The sequence below is a fragment of the Chrysochloris asiatica genome, unplaced genomic scaffold (genome assembly GCF_000296735.1).
Source record: "Chrysochloris asiatica unplaced genomic scaffold, ChrAsi1.0 scaffold00124, whole genome shotgun sequence".
NCBI classification, from domain to species: Eukaryota; Metazoa; Chordata; class Mammalia; order Afrosoricida; family Chrysochloridae; genus Chrysochloris; species Chrysochloris asiatica.
The window spans coordinates 8421804-8438600 of NW_006408642.1; the positions used below are offsets into that span (position 1 = coordinate 8421804).

The 16797-nt window shown below is 43.3% G+C and overlaps 1 protein-coding gene across 1 annotated transcript in view; it reads left to right on the top strand.

Annotated features, from left to right (window-relative positions):
* LTF (lactotransferrin) overlaps positions 1 to 16797 on the top strand; it is a 32480-nt gene that overhangs the window by 10669 nt on the left and 5014 nt on the right. Inside the window, exons 7-14 of the mRNA XM_006868813.1 lie at positions 2403 to 2581; positions 4001 to 4175; positions 4954 to 5108; positions 9157 to 9247; positions 10464 to 10511; positions 11409 to 11564; positions 12277 to 12418; positions 13703 to 13770. Of these exons, the coding sequence (XP_006868875.1) occupies positions 2403 to 2581; positions 4001 to 4175; positions 4954 to 5108; positions 9157 to 9247; positions 10464 to 10511; positions 11409 to 11564; positions 12277 to 12418; positions 13703 to 13770 (1014 nt within the window). The remainder of the gene's footprint in view (positions 1 to 2402; positions 2582 to 4000; positions 4176 to 4953; positions 5109 to 9156; positions 9248 to 10463; positions 10512 to 11408; positions 11565 to 12276; positions 12419 to 13702; positions 13771 to 16797) is intronic.

Below are 16797 nucleotides of genomic sequence, written 5' to 3' on the forward strand. Positions count from 1 at the left end.
CTCAACTGCATTGTATAGTGTTTTGATACATTTTATAATCATTTTTCTGAATTCCTTCTCAGGCATTTCCAAAGCCTGCCCATCTTCCAATATGGGATGTAGGTCTCCTTCCAGCTCCTTTGCCTCTGTCACTTTATCTTGTTTCTGGACATGTACTCATCTGTTTCTGTTTTTTGGGCATATTCAGGAGTTATCTATGGCCTTAACACTTAGGTGGGTGTGTATTTTGGTATTTTTATGCTTTCTGATTGCCTCCAGGTAGATGTGATCAGGAGATGGGCTTCCCTTTTCACTCTTCTTCCAGAGAAATCTCAAGATGCCACTGTTGGTTGTTGTGATGTAACTCAGTATTTAATTTTCAGCGTATTTCCTTTTTAGTCTGCCTGTCCTGCTCCACAATCCCCGTTCAGGCCTTTTTCCTAGTGATAAACAGTTCAGGGCCGGTTGTGGCTGTTTTGCATTGCCGTTGGGTTTTAAGTGGAAACTGTTTCTTTAAATTTCGAGGAGATCTGTGCACATACATAGTCGAACCCTCTGGGGTGGGGGTGGGGTGTCCACTCACTCAGGTACCCCCTCTAGTCACCAGAATGGAGGTGTACAGACAGCGAGAGACCAATAAACAGATTATAAAAAAAAAGTCCACACCTTTATCTCCACGGTTCTGTCAGGTGTCTGTGGCTTCCTTATCAAGCCTCTGCTTGGTCTTGTCCAAGATGGTGGCTCCGGGAGCAGCTGAGCATCTTGAATTAGAAAGCAATGAATTTCTTGCTTCTGCTTCCAATTCCCGTAGCTGTAAGCCTTTCAACCTTCTAAATATTCCTTTATATGTGGTTTAGAGTTCTGGGACCATCCCATGAGTTTGCTTGGTCCAGTATTCTGTGTTATTGCTAACGGAGCTCCTCACTGCATGTCTGCCCGATCCACCATCTTGTTTGTTCTCCAGTCTCTCCATTTTTATCACATTACTTTTTATAGCCTTCAACAGGACTTAAGCATTTTCCATTTGTGGGTCTCATGCATTATTTTGTGAGGCTAATTACTAGCTGTAGTGGTTTTAGTTGCTATTGTAGTATCTTATAGTCTATATTGTTTTCTTTTTGGTTGTTGCTAATGAAGCTAGCACTTGATTTTTTTTTTTAAATCTTAGTACAGTTTTATTTTGCTTTATGATTGCATATTTTCCCACCTTTGTCGATAACATTTGATTTTTATAGATTGATCTTGTAACTTGTTATCTTGCTGCATTTGTTGTTAGTTTAATTAGCATTCTGTGGATTTTGTTAGCTTTTTAGCTAGGTGATAAATCATCTTCAAGGAAGAATTTATCATTTTCCTTTAGTGTTTGTATCGAATTCTTGTTTAATTGTGTAATCCATGAGGCTTAGTATTGTGTTTAGCAATAATGGTGATAAGCAGGCAGTCTTGCCTTGTTCTTGTCTTGAAGTGAATATATCTAAATTCTTTGGAAGGATTTTGCTGTAGATTTTTGATAAATGGTATTTATCAAGTTCCATAACTTTATCAAGTTCTCTGCTAGTATTAAATTTCTGACATTTAAAAAAATTACAAGAGTGGCCATAATAAATGATTTTTCTACCCCTCTTAAGTGTAACATGATTTCATTGTTTCTCTCTTTTAATCTATTAACATAGATTAAAATGGATTACTTTATCTTTTTTGATGTTCAACCATTCTTTTGGTAATGGACAAAATGGATAAGACTTAGTCCTGATTCATTAGTTTTGAAATACTCTGTTAGGTCAATTGAATCAACATGTGATCTGGGATTTTTACATTTATGTTCTTAAGTAAAATCATCCTGTAATTCTTCCCCTGGCATTTAACTTTCTGTGATTTTCAGATCAATGTGTCAGTAATCATTAAATAATTTGGACAGGTTTCTTTTACTTGTTATATTCTGAAGTAACGTATATGAACTATATTAATAGTCCTTTGGAAATGTGAGTGATCTCACTCATAGAAACATTCTCCCTCTTTTGCCACAGTTCTGGGGAGTGGATAACTATTTCTGCCTTTGAAATTGTTGCCCTTTTAATAGTTTTTAGAGATGTGTGTAAGATAGTGTTCCCTGGCTAGCTCCCAGGTTTTTTGCTATGGTGAGGCCCTCTTTGCTTCCCACACAAGGCTGCTATGGGAACAGATGGAGTCTGGTTTGACCCTCTGGCTCGGAGCACTGGACTGGCCCCAAAGCAGTTTGGGCAATGTCTTTACCTCTCTGAGGACTTAGGGGTAATTCACTGTCATTTTGGCCTTCAGTTTGGTCATCTGTATAAGACAGCTCTTCTCGCTCAAAATTCTATGGGTAGAGGGAAACTATAGTTCATAGCTACTGCTTGGAGTTGGTTCATCTGAGCCCCTTCTCAACCCTTTCCTCTGCCCAGAGAGTCTGCCAAACAAGGCTGACAGGGACCAGTATGAGCTGCTCTGCCCAGACAACACCCGGAAGCCAGTGGATGCATACAAGGAGTGCCACCTGGCCCGAGTTCGTTCTCATGCTGTTGTGGCTCGAAGTGTGGATGGCAAGCATGATTTGATCTGGGAGCTTCTGAGGCAAGCACAGGTATCTCCATTCACAGTTCTCTCTATTGATTAGATATGGGGTGGGGTTGGCCTTCCTTCTTGAACTTCTTGCTGCTCTGGAAGGCCTTCAGTAGTCTCACTGAAGAAAAGGTCAGGCATGTATTGGACTGTTTGTGCCCCACCTATACTTTGGCCAGCACAAACAATAAAACCCTCCCATCTAGCACTGGCTACTCACAGTATCAGAGTTGGCCCCTCTACCTTTTACAAGTCTAATTTTGCTTTTCAGCCCTCATATTCTTTAAGCAAATCTTCTGTGATTTTAAGTGAAAGTGATTTCTCCCTCTTCCCATCTTTCCCACCAGGGGACAGCCGGGAGGTATACAAGGCTGAAGCCCCATGCATTTGGTCCTCTGTATTTGCCTTGGGGAAGCCAGACCTCTCAGCTTCTGCCCTCCTGGGTGCCCCTGTGCTGCCTCCCTCAGCTTCTGGGCCCCAGTGCTTCCTGGACACAATGCTCCCTTGTTCCCACAACTAGCCTGAGGGTGCCAGGATTTATAGTATCTCCAAGTGCCCCTCCCAGGACTGCCCTGACTCCGTATCTGGTACTGGGGTTTGCCTGGGTTATATCGCTTGGAAACCCAGCTGCTGTCCTGGAAAATATGGTGGGGAGAAAGGAAACGTTATGTATGGGCGAGTTACCTATGAGGGCAGACAGGTGAGGGTAGTTCTGGCTTCAGAAAACGTTGAGAACCGAGAAGCATCTGTGTTCAGCCTGAGTACTGGACTTTCAGTGCCGTTGAGTTGGTTCTGACTCATATTGACCCCATATAGGGTTTCCGAAGAGCCGCTGGTGAGTTTGAACTGCCAACCTTACAACTCAAGCTGACCTTGTGGTCTAGTGCATTATCCTACAACACCATACCAGGATTCCAATAGTGTATACTTAGAGCCATAGACGTACATAGTGGTGGTGGTGTACCACTGAGTCAGTTCCAACTCATAGCGACCCTGGAGAGGATTTCTAAGCCTGTAAATCTTTACGGGAGCAGACAACCTCATCTTTCTCTTACAGAGCAACTGATAGATTTGAACTGCTGACCTTGTGGTTAGCAGCCCAGCTCACAGTCCACTAGGGGATGGGAATGGCTGGGGGACTTCAGAGTGTCCATCCCCTGTAACCGCCAAGCACATCCTGAGTGGGCTGTAGCAGAAGCAGGGGGAGGAGGAGACAATATTCTCAGGTTGTTCCTATTCACAGGAAAACTTTCCATAGGAAAAGCCATTGCTGAGATTGTCATGGGGATGGGCACCTCTCTCTGTTGGAAGATGCCAACTGAGCTTCCCTAAGATCCAGATACTCTTTTTTCACCCCCAGATACTCTTTTTCAACATTGTTTTGTATCTCCTCCCTGCTTACTATGAACACTTAATAATAATTCTGTTTTCCCTTAATTAGGAAAGGTTTGGAAAAACCAGGCCACCAGCATTCCAACTCTTTGCCTCCCCTCCTTCAAAGAAGGACCTGATATTCAAGGACGCTGCCCTTGGATTTTTGAGGATCCCCTCAAAGATAGACTCGGAACTGTACGTTGACTACAGCTACCGTACTGCCTTCAGGAACCTGAAGGAAAGTGAGTGAGGACTGTGCAGGGTGGGGAGCCAAAGGGGAGGCCTTCTGGGGAGCACCTGACACCTGCTCACTTGTGGCCCATGTGCTCAGTGGTGGTCGTTGCTCAGTGTTCTGACCAATGAGGGCTCTTCACGTGGTGGGTGTCACGCAGGTTCCGTACCTCCTGTAGGCTAAGTCAGGGCATTTTAACACGTGAGAGGCATATTCAATGTCCCAGACATCTGATACTACTGACATGTCTTCCTGATGTCTATGAGCAGGAGCTGACAGAGCCAGGGTCCTGTCCCACAAGGCTTGGCCAGGATAATATGGGGAAGTGAGCTATGGCTATTCTTCTATTGGTGGGTCTGAAGTGGGAGTCTTGGCAAATATATGATGGCATTGCAGTTCATGGGGGTGCCAGGTGCCACTTCTTGGGGCAGCTGCTGGTCCCTTATTATGGACTTTTATCTCATGGGATGGAGACATTAGACAAATTATTGCACTAGGCATGATTAAATGGGTTTGAAGTCGAAGAAGGTTTCCAAGGGAATGGAAGTGACAAAGGAGCTGCACCCACCTGAGGAAGGGGTTGGGGGTTGAAGATTGAGTAGGAGAAGGTCCATGTCTTGTCTCCCCCATTAGAGGAAGTTACCCCTAGTCTCTCTGCTGGAGGGTTGTAAGCAGGACAGGGCACTCTGAGTGGACTCTGCAGAGATATGAGGGACAGCTCCTGCTATTGTCACATGGTGGTGGTGCTCAGGTGTCCCTGCCAACCCAGCTCTCCTCCCTCTCCCCAGAGTCATCGGTGGCAGAGGCACGGCGCACCCGGGTGGTATGGTGTGCCATGGGCACCCAGGAGCAACGCAAGTGCACCCAGTGGCGCTACCACAGCAGAGGGAAAGTGTCCTGCATCATGGCTGCTACCACCGAGGACTGCATCACCGAGATCATGGTAGGCACTGGGCCTCTGTCACAAGGTGTCCATCCAGCTGGGGCTCGGGCTCCGTTTAAAAGTGAAGACTAGGCAGGAACTTTCGGAAAATGTCTGCTCAGGTCTGACCTTGCAGCTACCAGTGCAAAGCTTAACCCATGGTGCCACCAGGGATTCCTCTAGCACTGTGAGTATAATTATAAGGTTGTGTAAACAGTTTCATGATTAACAAACTGTTTATTGAGGGTTTTTTACTCCTGGTGTGGCACTGTAGGATAAGCACTGGACTGCTAACCACGAGGTTGGCGATTCAAGCCCACCAGTTGCTTCTTGGAAGCCCTATATAGGGTCACTATGAGTTGGCTCCAACTCAATGCCACTTAACAACAACAGTAAATGTAAGAAAAACTCAAGATTGTTGTAGGTAATCTGGAATATATTGTTGTTGCTAGGCGCTGTTGAGTGACCCTATGTACAACAAAAGGAAAAACTGCCCAGTCTTGTGCCATCTTCATAATTGTTGTTATAATTGAGCCCATTGTTACTGCCACTGTGTCAATCTGTCTAATTGGGGGTCTTCCTTTTCTCTGACCTTCTACTTTACCAAGTGTGATGTCCTTCTCCAGGGACTATATAGAGAGGTATACTGCAAAACAATAAAACCCACTTGGGATCTCACACAGAGATGTTGTGTTTGATTCCAGCTTATGGCAATCTCTTGTGTGACAGAGTAGGACAGCTCCATAGGATTTTCTTGACTCTAATCTTTATGTGAGCACATTGCCATACCCTTTCTTCCATGGTACCACTGGGTGGGTTCAAACTGCCAACCTCTAGGAGAGCATTTCCACACAAACCTTCACCATGAGACAGCCATGCTTAAAGTGTTAGTTTAGTGTGCAATTATGAACATGCAGGCAACTCTGCTGGGTCAGAACAGTTACATAATGTTGAGGCCTTCCTCACTTGGCACTATACCATGGGCATTTCCTCACATGAATACAGATTGTTTGAAGATACCTTTTAAAAAATGATTTCAAGTCTTTTATGATGATGGGTCTCTGTTTAGTTACAACTCTACTCCTCTTTGTCCCCTTATTCTGCTGTTAGCAATAACTATGTGATGAGACATCCTTGAAGAGAAATCTTTGTCCACATCTCCACTTATTAATTTAGTTATCTTAAGTTTTCATTCTGAATTGAGTGATAGTTTACATGGGAGAACATCAGCTTTACATCCATCCTATCGTATTTTGTTTCATTGCAATGACTTCAATACCTTCCATGCATCATCATCCAACAACATTTGCTTCCATTCACTTATTTTTTTGGATGTACACCAAAGCACTCAGGAATATATAACCATTCAAACAACCAAAGGGCACACCCTTCAAGCCTGCTCCCTGGCTGCCAGCACACAGCCCCTCTCCCTCCTTGAGTCTAGAGTCCCCAGCTGCTCCGAGGCTAGAGTCCCTAGCTGCTCCATCTCTCCACGTCATCGTCTCTGCCTCCATTTCTGGCATCACTGCTTCTCAGCATAGGGTCCCGCATTCCTTTCTTCTCCCTTGATGATCCCAGGGTCCTCCGCTCCTGGACTGCAAGATCAACCACTCCCCTCCTTTTATTACAAAATGTCTACCTTTATATTTGCTACAATCACAATCAGTCCTGATAACATTTATTCACTACTGAACCACAAGAGTCTTATCCCCACCTCCTTTCACCAGTCCCGTCTAGTCAGGTTGGAAACCACTCAGTGGAGATTATACCTTCCTCTGCAACCTCTGGAACTAAGCTCCTTCTTGAAATCTTGTAAGCCAGTCACTTCATGCCTTTACAGCCCCCCATTTTGGGTAGCCAATGCCCAAGTTGCCCATCCCTGTCATCCCTGTGTACAGAGGGGTTGGGAATGATCCTTGCTGTAAAGATGTGTTCCCTCTTTAAAGCTACTACATCCATAAGTATAGGTCAAATTCATTAAATTGTAGTGTATTACTCCTTTCCCCCCCTCTTCTTTCTTCCTGTAGTTGGGTTCTGATCATCCATTTGAAGCTAGGTCAAATGGGTACTATCAGCAAGTATGGGCGTTCCTGTGCATTTCCCCTCACTTCATATCAGCTGGACACTTCACTCTCCGCTCTAGTCCTCTGTGGCTGTGTCCCTGTCCAGGGGCTCAGTAGTCCCCAGGTATAGCCATACTGCTGGCCAACCAGGTCTCACACCAGGTTGATGGGAGTCTGTTGAACGTGGCTGGACTCAGTCCACAGCTTCATTGCTGTTTATCCCCCACTTCCCCTTATTGGTAGACTAGCGTGGTCGCTAGTAAGATTACATGCCTGTATGTGCATTCCCTTTGAGTTTCAGTCTTGGAAGGGGGTTTGCCCCAAAGGGACTTGATTGTCCGCTTATTTTTTAATATTGTTGTAAAAAAAATGGTTACTGGGTCAAAGAGGGAACTTTATAATCTTGATGAATCCATGTTCCAAACTTGAAGGGTGAGCTCATGCACGCTGATGGTGAGGGGATTTGTTTCCCAGAGCTTTTGTAACAGTGTACCACAAGCTGGATAGTGTATATGAACAAATCTATTCTCTCTTAGTTCTGAAGTCTGTAAGTCCAAGTCTGGGCATTGGCCATGTTGATTCCTTCTGAGGGAGAATCTGTTGCTTGTCTCTCTCCCAGCTTCTGGTGATATTCAGTGATCCTTGGCTTGTAGATCACTTCAGTCTCTACCTTTGTCTTCACATGGTCATCTTCTCTCTGTGCATTTCTCTGTGTCTGTTCTCATCTTTTACAAAGACATCCTCAGTTTGGATTAGGACTCTTCCCCTTCTCCAGTTGTTGTTAGGTGCCATCGGATTGGTACCAACCCATAGCGACCTTATGCACAGTAGAATGAAACACTGCCTGATCCTGGGCCAACCTCACTATTGTTGCCACACTTGAGTCCATCGATGCTGCCACTTGGCCAAGCCATTTCACTGGGGGTCTTCCTCTTTTTCTCTGAACTTCCACCTTACCAAACATGATATCCTTCTTCAGCGACTGGTCCCTCCTGACAATATGTCCAAAGTATGAGAGATGAAGTTTGGCCATCTTGGCCTCTAAGGAACACTCTGGTTGCACTTCTTCCAAAACGGATCTCTCTGTTCTTTTGGCAACCCATGGCACTTTCAATATTCTCCTCCAGCACCATAACTCAAAAGTATCAATTCTTCTACAGTCTTCCTTATTCACTGTCCAGCTTTCGCATGCATATGAGGTTATTGAAAATACCTTCGTTTGGGTCAGGTGCACCTTAGTCCTCAAGCTGACGTCTTTGCTCTTCAACACTTTAAAAAGGGATGTTATGTTATAAACCCTGTTTCCAAACAAGTCTGCATTTACAAGTACAGGTGGTTAGAACGTGAACCTATCTTTTGGGGGGACACATTAAATCTATAGTAATGAATAGAGTTAATAATTTCTGCTCATCTATGGAGCAACTCTTTGTAGTTCTGTGTCCACCCACTCCCATCGAATTGATGGTTCTGTTCTGATAGGGCAAAGTAGAACTGCTCCACAGGGTTTCTGAGACTGTAAATCTTTATGGGAGCAGACTGTCATAGCCTTCTGTGGAGCAGCTGGTGGGTTTGAACCACCAATCTTGCAGTTAATAGTGTAAAGCTTAACCTATGGTGCCACCAGAGATCCTGTAGCACTCTGAGTATTGAGTTAATGAGTGTAGACTTGCCAAAGCCAGCTGTTCTCATCTGTCTCCTCAGTGAGGGAGGCTGGTCCCAGAAGACATCCCCAGTATGCTAGGGCACAGAAAGGGTTTTGTCTAGAGGACAGAGGCTTAGTGCAACTTGTGTCTGGTGTTTTAATTGAACTGTTGCAGGGCTGGTAGAGAATTACCTTTGTGTGTTACCTTTGGATGCGCAGTTCTAATGACTCCTGTCTCTTGTGCTCTGGACGTAGAGATGACATAGAGTCAGTCTCTCAGCGAGAGGTAACGCCAGACTGGATGGGGTTAACAGCTGTAACAACAGCTTCATTGTAATGCCACAGATTTGCTTTATCTTTGCAGAAGGGAAATGCTGATGCCATGAGCTTGGACGGAGGACACATCTACACGGCTGGCAAGTGTGGTTTGGTGCCTGTCCTGGCAGAGAACACCAGTAAGTGGAAGATGGTTTGATTCCCTCTGGGCCATTGGGATGGGGACAGGGAAGATGTTACAGTGGATGGATACATTCAAACAAGAGAACCAAGGGAAAGAATTCATGAAACCATGTAGTTACCCATCTGCCTATTGCACTGAGAACTGACAAAGCATAGACTGGTATCCTTTTCTTATTTTAGAAACAGTTGTGGTGAAGTATAACACATACAGAAAATTGTACTTAGTGTATATAACTCAGTGCCATTTCATACGCTGTACTTCCCCACGTGACTAGTATCCACAGTGAGCTGTGAATGTTTCACAACTCCCCTTTGGGCCCTCTTGTCATTACCCCCATCCTCCCAAAGGAAGCCACCATCCTGACTTCCAACAGCACAAATGAGCTCTGCTTATTTGTGAACGTTGCGTTGACGTTGTCCCACAGCATGTGCTTTGTGTGTGTCTGGTTTCTCCTGCTCACCGTTAGGTTTATGAGATTCATCCGAGTGAGCCTGCAGGTAGAGAACATTCCATCCCATTGTATGATATTTTGTCATGTGACTCTACTGTAGTTTGTTACCATTCCTGTTATCTATGGGCATTAGGGGTATTTCCACCATTTGGTTGTTGTATTGGTTTCTCAATGCTGCATTAGCCGAAATACTGCAACAGGGTGGCTTTCATGAACAGAAATGTATTTTCTCACAGTTCCAGAGGCTAGAAGTCAGAATTCAGGGTGCAGACACTAGGGGAAGGTTTTCTCTGTCTGCTCTGGGGGAAGCTCCTTGTCTCTTTTCAGTTTCTCTTCCTAGTTTGCTTGGTGATCTTGTGGCAAGTATCTTCCTCTCTGTGTTTCATTGCTTGCTTAATCTGCTCTTTTGTATTTTCAAAAGAGACTGATTGAAGACACATCCTGCACAAACGCTACCTCATTCATTAATATAACACAGAAAACATTTTCTCTAATGAGATTATGACTAGCAGGTTTTGGGGTTAGGATTCCCAGCACATATTTTGAGGGACCCATTCAATCCATAGCTGGCACTTTTGCATAGCCCTGCCCTGGCCAGCTCTGTGTGCCTTTGATGGGCACAGCTATGCATTTCTGCTGCATGCAACCACCAGAACTTAGCCTCCTCAGATTTGATTCTGCATTAATGAGATTTAGAAGTTTGGGATTTGTCAGTAAATCAGTGTGCTTAGTAACGTTTTGCTCATCTTTGGTCTTTCAGAATCCCAAAGAAATAGTGACTTGGATTGTGTGAATAGACCAACAGAAGGTGAGTTCCACTAGGTCACTTTCAGGGTCCAGGAAAAGTCCTGGTCGTCAAAGGAGACGGTGTCAGGGACTTGAAAAACACTGCAGAAAGAGACACAGCCGTAGAAACCATAAGCACGTTTGAAGTTGCAAATTATTCATAGAAGAAGAATTTTAATGAATGCCTGTATTAACCTTGCCACTTAGCAGATGATTTCTACATATTTCCTCATTGTGTTACCACCTTTAGGTTATACAGATGAACAAGAGTGACTCAGAGGGTTTCCTGGAGTGTGTAGAATTTCACTCACAACTGTAAATAATACTGTGACAGGTCTGGCTTTGAACCTAGCTCTCATGTGTCAAGTCCAGTAGTACTCTATCTACTGCCCCAGCCTGTCTGCCAGAGGCAGTGCTTACTCTGCTTCTGGGAAGGCTCTGGACTAGCCCTGGGGTCATCTGCTAAGTGTACATTGTGTGGACAAGGACGGCCGGCTTCTTAGCCCTCCCATGGTGTAAGGAGCTGTACAGGGATTGTCTTTGGAGATCCTGCTCCTCATCTACACACGTAAACTGCAGCAGTTTAGTGACTTTTGCTGTCCTCATCTGTACACATACAACTTGGGGCACTCTTGTTCAGCGGTAGTTGTTTACTAGCTCCATCTGATTTACAGCTTAGGGACATTATGTGACTGGTCAAGGAGAGTCCCAGCAAGTCTTTGTTATTTGATTCTATAGCTCAGCTCAGTCTCCCCTCCTCATAGTGCAGCAGCAGAAGCTTGTTAGGGCCTCCTGACAAGGACCAGCTATTTGGGAGAATCACCTCCTGATGCTGCTCACTGACCCACAACGGCCTGGGTTGCAGACAGCTGCCCTGGAGCGATCTAAGACTTGCTCTTTCTGTCATCTTTGGTGCCAGGGTATCTTGCTGTGGCAGTCGTTAGGAAATCAGATGCTGACCTCACTTGGAACTCTCTGAAGGGCAAGACGTCTTGCCACACTGCCGTGGGCAGGACTGCAGGCTGGAACATCCCCATTGGTCTGCTCTTCAACCAGACGGACTCCTGCAAATTTGGTAAGGAATCTGGAGAAAGCCATGCCTGTGCCATCTTGGGGAATAGGTGTTCACTGGGGACCTCTGAGCACCCAAGACAAGGAGAAGTGGAGTGGGGAACCTGAAGGAAAAGTTCTGCTAGAATCATGGGTGCATACCACTTCCACAACCGCATCGCCCACCGCAGGATCAAAAACAGAACCACTGCAACATCAGTTTATTTAAATAGTTTGTGCTCTTCCACTAACGTAAAGGTTGTCAGCTGGAACTCTCCCAGCAGCCCTGTGGAAGGCCTGGAGATTTGCTTCCATAAACATCACAGTCAAGAAAACCTTGTGGAGTACTTTTACTCTGTAACATAGGTCACTCTGAGTTGGAATCAGCTTGGTGGCAATGCACTCTGTTGTGGGGTTTGGTTTTCTGTACCCTAAGACTGGATGCAGGTATTAAGAAGCAGAGGGAATTTTTTTTTTTTAACCTCATGGAGCTTTAGATCTAAATTCCTCATAGGCCTGGCTTTCCAAACTTAGAAACAGGTGCTTGCTTGCCTTATGAAGACTGACTTTGTTTCTTATCAGAACTGACTTTGATAAGAGAACCCTAGAAAGACTTCAAGGACCTTGGCACAGCCTAGTCTGGGGTCTTCTCTCCCTGGTCCACAGCACCTGTTAAGTAAAGGCTGTTTATGTGGATTTTGGTGGAAGAGCTGACTTCCCATGTTCCCTTTGTACAGATGAATTCTTTAGTCAAAGCTGTGCTCCTGGAGCAGATCCCAAGTCCAGTCTCTGTGCTCTGTGTATCGGCGACGAGATGGGTCAGAACAAGTGCGTCCCCAACAGCAAGGAGAGATACTACGGCTACGCTGGGAGTTTCAGGTGTGTCCTGCACCCATCTCCATGAGGTGCCTTAGCCCACCCTCTCAGCACTGCATCCCTAAGGGACAGACATGATCTGTCACAGCACAACTGTGAACTTCTACTTTATTATTTCTTTAATAATCTATCCCTCTATTTCCTTATTTCTCTAATTACTATCAATTATTATCTGTTCTTCTCTCTATTTTCATTTCTGGGATATGCCCAGTTTAATTGAATAATTGTATCATTTAAAAAATTTGTTGAGACAGTTATTATTGTAACTTTCTAAGAACTCTTGTATTCTAGTCTGTTCCTTTTTAGAACTTTCTCTCCTTGTTTTATGAATGCTACACCTTCTTCCATTTCTTTAATGAGTTAAATATGTTTTATTCTCTGCTCTAGATTGCTTCTGTATCCTCTGAGAGTAATTGGTGTCTATATCATATATCTTTCTTCAAATATCTGATGGTCCCTGGCTGTTTGCTTATACTGAGACTGAAGCAGCATAAATCGATTCTTAGTTCTGTGTCTGTGACCAAGTCAATAACTACTGGGTCTCTCTGTAAGGCAAATGGAGTCATTTCACTATGGGGCAAGCCAGTGTCAGAATCCGTAGGGATTTCTCTTAAATTGATCATTTTTCCCAGAGAATGAATCTTCCTGTTTGCTCCTTGGGAGCTATAACTCTGGGAGCTAGCCTTTGGGAGCTGAGTGGAGAAACGGCTTTGGGATTGAATCTTGCAGGGTATGAGTTTTCATTCCAATCTCTGTTTTCAGTTAGCAGTGTTGCATCCTTGCCTTCATCAACATTTGGCTGTAGATCTAGTCCATAGTGCCTCCAAGCTCAACCTTCCCAGTGAAGAAAGCTTCATTTTTCTGTCAGGGGGAGGGAGGAATAACCTCCCATTTGCACTGAGGTATAAGGGCACCTAGACTGAACCTTATGTGGGCTTCATCCAATCCTCCTGTTCAAGGTACCCAGTATGCCTGATTGCACAGTACACATCAGCTGTCTTCTGAGCTAGCCTCACTTTTGACTTAGGTTTGTAGCTAGGGCATTCACTGCACATCCATTTGTCCATAACTTTTACTGTTATCAATATTATCTCCTCTTCATTCTCTCTCTCTCCTTTATGGGCTTATGACTTAAGAAAAAAAACAACAAAAAGCCACCACATTGCTATTATTTAACTTTATGTTTGCGTCCTTTGTTAGTTTTTGGGATGTGTATTAGACATATTGATAAAATCTCGAGTAGTCTCTCTTCTCTGGTTAATGTGCTTATTTTCTGGAACATTCTAGGTGTCTGGCTGAGAAGAGTGGAGATGTAGCATTTATGAAAGATACCACTGTCCTGGAGAACACTAATGGTATGTGAAGCTGTTTCCTTTTTTTTTCCTTCAAAGCAGAGTCTTTGGCATCACAATACATCCTGGTGTTCAGACTTATAATTGGGAAGGTTATAAAAACTTTTCCAGGCTTTTGATTAAGTTAATTCCAAAATTCTTTGCCTTAGTAGGCAACATGGTAACATCTATAAGTGTCACATTGATTTTTGAAACCAAATTCACACACACACACACACACTGACACCAGCCATACTCAGTAGCAACATTGATTTTTGAAACCAAATTCACACACACACACACACACACTGACACCAGCCATACTCAGTAGCAAACATCTTGGCTGTCTAGTGAATCACAGAAGCTCACCATCTGCCTGTCCCAGGCTGTGCATTCCTGTGGAACACTGAGTGTGGAACTTCTAAAACTGAGCATCTTACAAAATTGCTGTTTTAAAAAGGGAAGTAGGGGCCTTCCTTCAGTCACATGTGAGCCTTGGTCTGGAAACTCCTTGGGAGTGAGTGGAGACAACATCACAGACAAATGCAGATGATGGAAGATCATCTGCCTGAGCACTTTGTCTACTGTTCTCTGAAATCAATGTTTCCTAAACTAAAGATTCTTCAGCCACATTGTCTTCAAATCCGACATCTGTTCTCAGCCTCCCACCCTTCGTCCTTGACAGATATGTGTCATTTTTTTCCTCAAGAAAGAACTGCCTGCACTTTTAGGTTCTCTCCTTCAAAGATGTTCCTGCCCCACTAGCTCATGTCTGTTGGGAGAGGGATTAAGGCAAATGTTCAGATTTGGGATAATTTCAGTATCAAATGGAGAGGCCAAGAGAATAGGTCATGACGTATGTCTTGCAGGGGAGAGGCAGAAAAATAAGCAGGGCTGAATGATAAACCTGTATTTGCACATACCTGAACATACATGGGTTGCCTTTAGAATTTGTAAAGCATTAAATCTAAGCTCTAGAGAACTGGTGTGGCTTCCAAAGTGATTGCCAAGAATCAGATTGATGCCACATTTAATTATAAGGCTTATTGATGTTTTAAAGTTATGTTTTATTAAAATTGACTAAATATATTGGATAAACCCATAGATGTTCCTATTCTTTCTCTGGTTACTTTTAGAGCATTTGAATATGAAAGGAAGGAGAAAAACTTTTTCCTTGAACATAAACCAACAAATTTTTTTCTGGAATTCACAGAAAAGTACGACATAGCTTAAGGGTTTGGAAAGGTGTTATATGTATTTCTTTTTAAAAAAAAAAGAACACTTTTATTGAGATGTAAATCACATAGCATAAAATTCACTCAAAGTTAGTGGTTTTCAGTACATGCACAGATCTAAAACTAGAAACTCTCATTCTCTCTCAAAAGACGCTCACACCGACTAACAACCATCCTCCATTCCATTTGTCTTTGGCATCCATCAACCATGTAGTTGCCTATCTGACTTGTCACAAAAATATATGACTTTGTGTCTGGCTTCTTTCACTTAGCATAATGTTTTTAAGGTCCACTCATGTTGTAGCATGTACTAGTAATTCACTCCCTTATATTGCCAAATAATACTTTATCACATGGATATACCACTAATGTTTTACAATTATTGTTTTTGTTGTTGTTGTTGAGAACCTACACAACAGAACATGTACCTACTCAAGAATTTCTGCATGTACAATTCATTGACATTGATTATATTCAGTATGTACAACCATTCTCACCCTACTTTTCTGAATTGTCCTTCTCCTATTAACATCAACTCAGAGAGTCTTTGGTTTTCTCTTTAATCTTTTGAGTTGTTGACCTTACATGGATAGTTCTTAAAAGAGCTAAAGGGAGAATTCCTTAGTAGTTAAGCTAACTTCCTTAGTAGTTAAGCTAAACTACTGTTTGATTTTAAGAAAACTTGGGGAGATGTTTTTGGTTTAAAGGTTAAATACTATCACAGGGCAACAGTTTTGGGGAGTTCATCCAGCCTCAATGACTCCAGATAATCTGGATTCCATGGAAATTTTAAATTCTGTTCTGCATTTCCCCCCTTTTGATCAAGATTCATCTATAGACTCTTTGATAAAAACATTCAGTAATGGAAGCTGGGCTCCAATCATTTCTTGCAGTCTTATAGCATATGAGGCAGTTGTTCAGGGAGGCAATCAGCCATGCACTCCATTTCTTCCTCCAACTTCTAACTGTTTCTTCCTATGTTCACTAGGCTAATAGGGACCAATTGTTTTTCCTTGGATGACTTTTTTCAAGCTTTTAAGACCCCAGGCACTACTCAGTGAACTTGGAGTTACAACATAAACATGAAACATGATATTAGGTCAGTTAACTGGGATGTTCCATGAAGCCATGACTTTAGACTTCCAAACTAAAAAAAAACGAATCCAATGAGGTGTTTGGCTGTATATCAGAAAACCTTAGAAGCTGCCATTTTGTTGTTGTTGTAAACATACATATTCACACAACTTTTGACAATTTAATTTTTTACAGGTGTACAACTTATTGACAACAATTACTTCAGTTGCTTGTGTAACCCTTAACCCTTTTCATTGACATTTTCCATCACCATAAACTGAAACTCAGTTATACCATCAGTTTCTGATATATACATTTAATGTTTTATTGTAAATTATGTGGTAGTTTCCATGGGAGAACATTAGCTTTACATTTATCCTATCAAATATCGTTTCATTGCCATGGTTACAATCCCCTCCATGCATCATCAACCAACCACAGAGTATATCCTGCAAACCTGTCCCTTGGTCGTCAGCACACAGCCCCTCTCCCTCTCTGGGTCTAGAGTGCCCAGCTGCTCCATCTCTCCATGTCATCATGGCTGCCTCCATCTCTGGCATCTCTGTTTCTCTGGGTAGGGTCTCACTTGATGGTCCCAGGGACCTTCGCTCCTGGACTGCAAATTCATTCACTCCCTTCCTTTTGCTACAAAATGTCTACCTTTACATTTCCACCCCTCACAGTCAGTCCTGATAACAATTATTCACTATTTTACCACATGAGTGCTATCCCCAATTCCTTT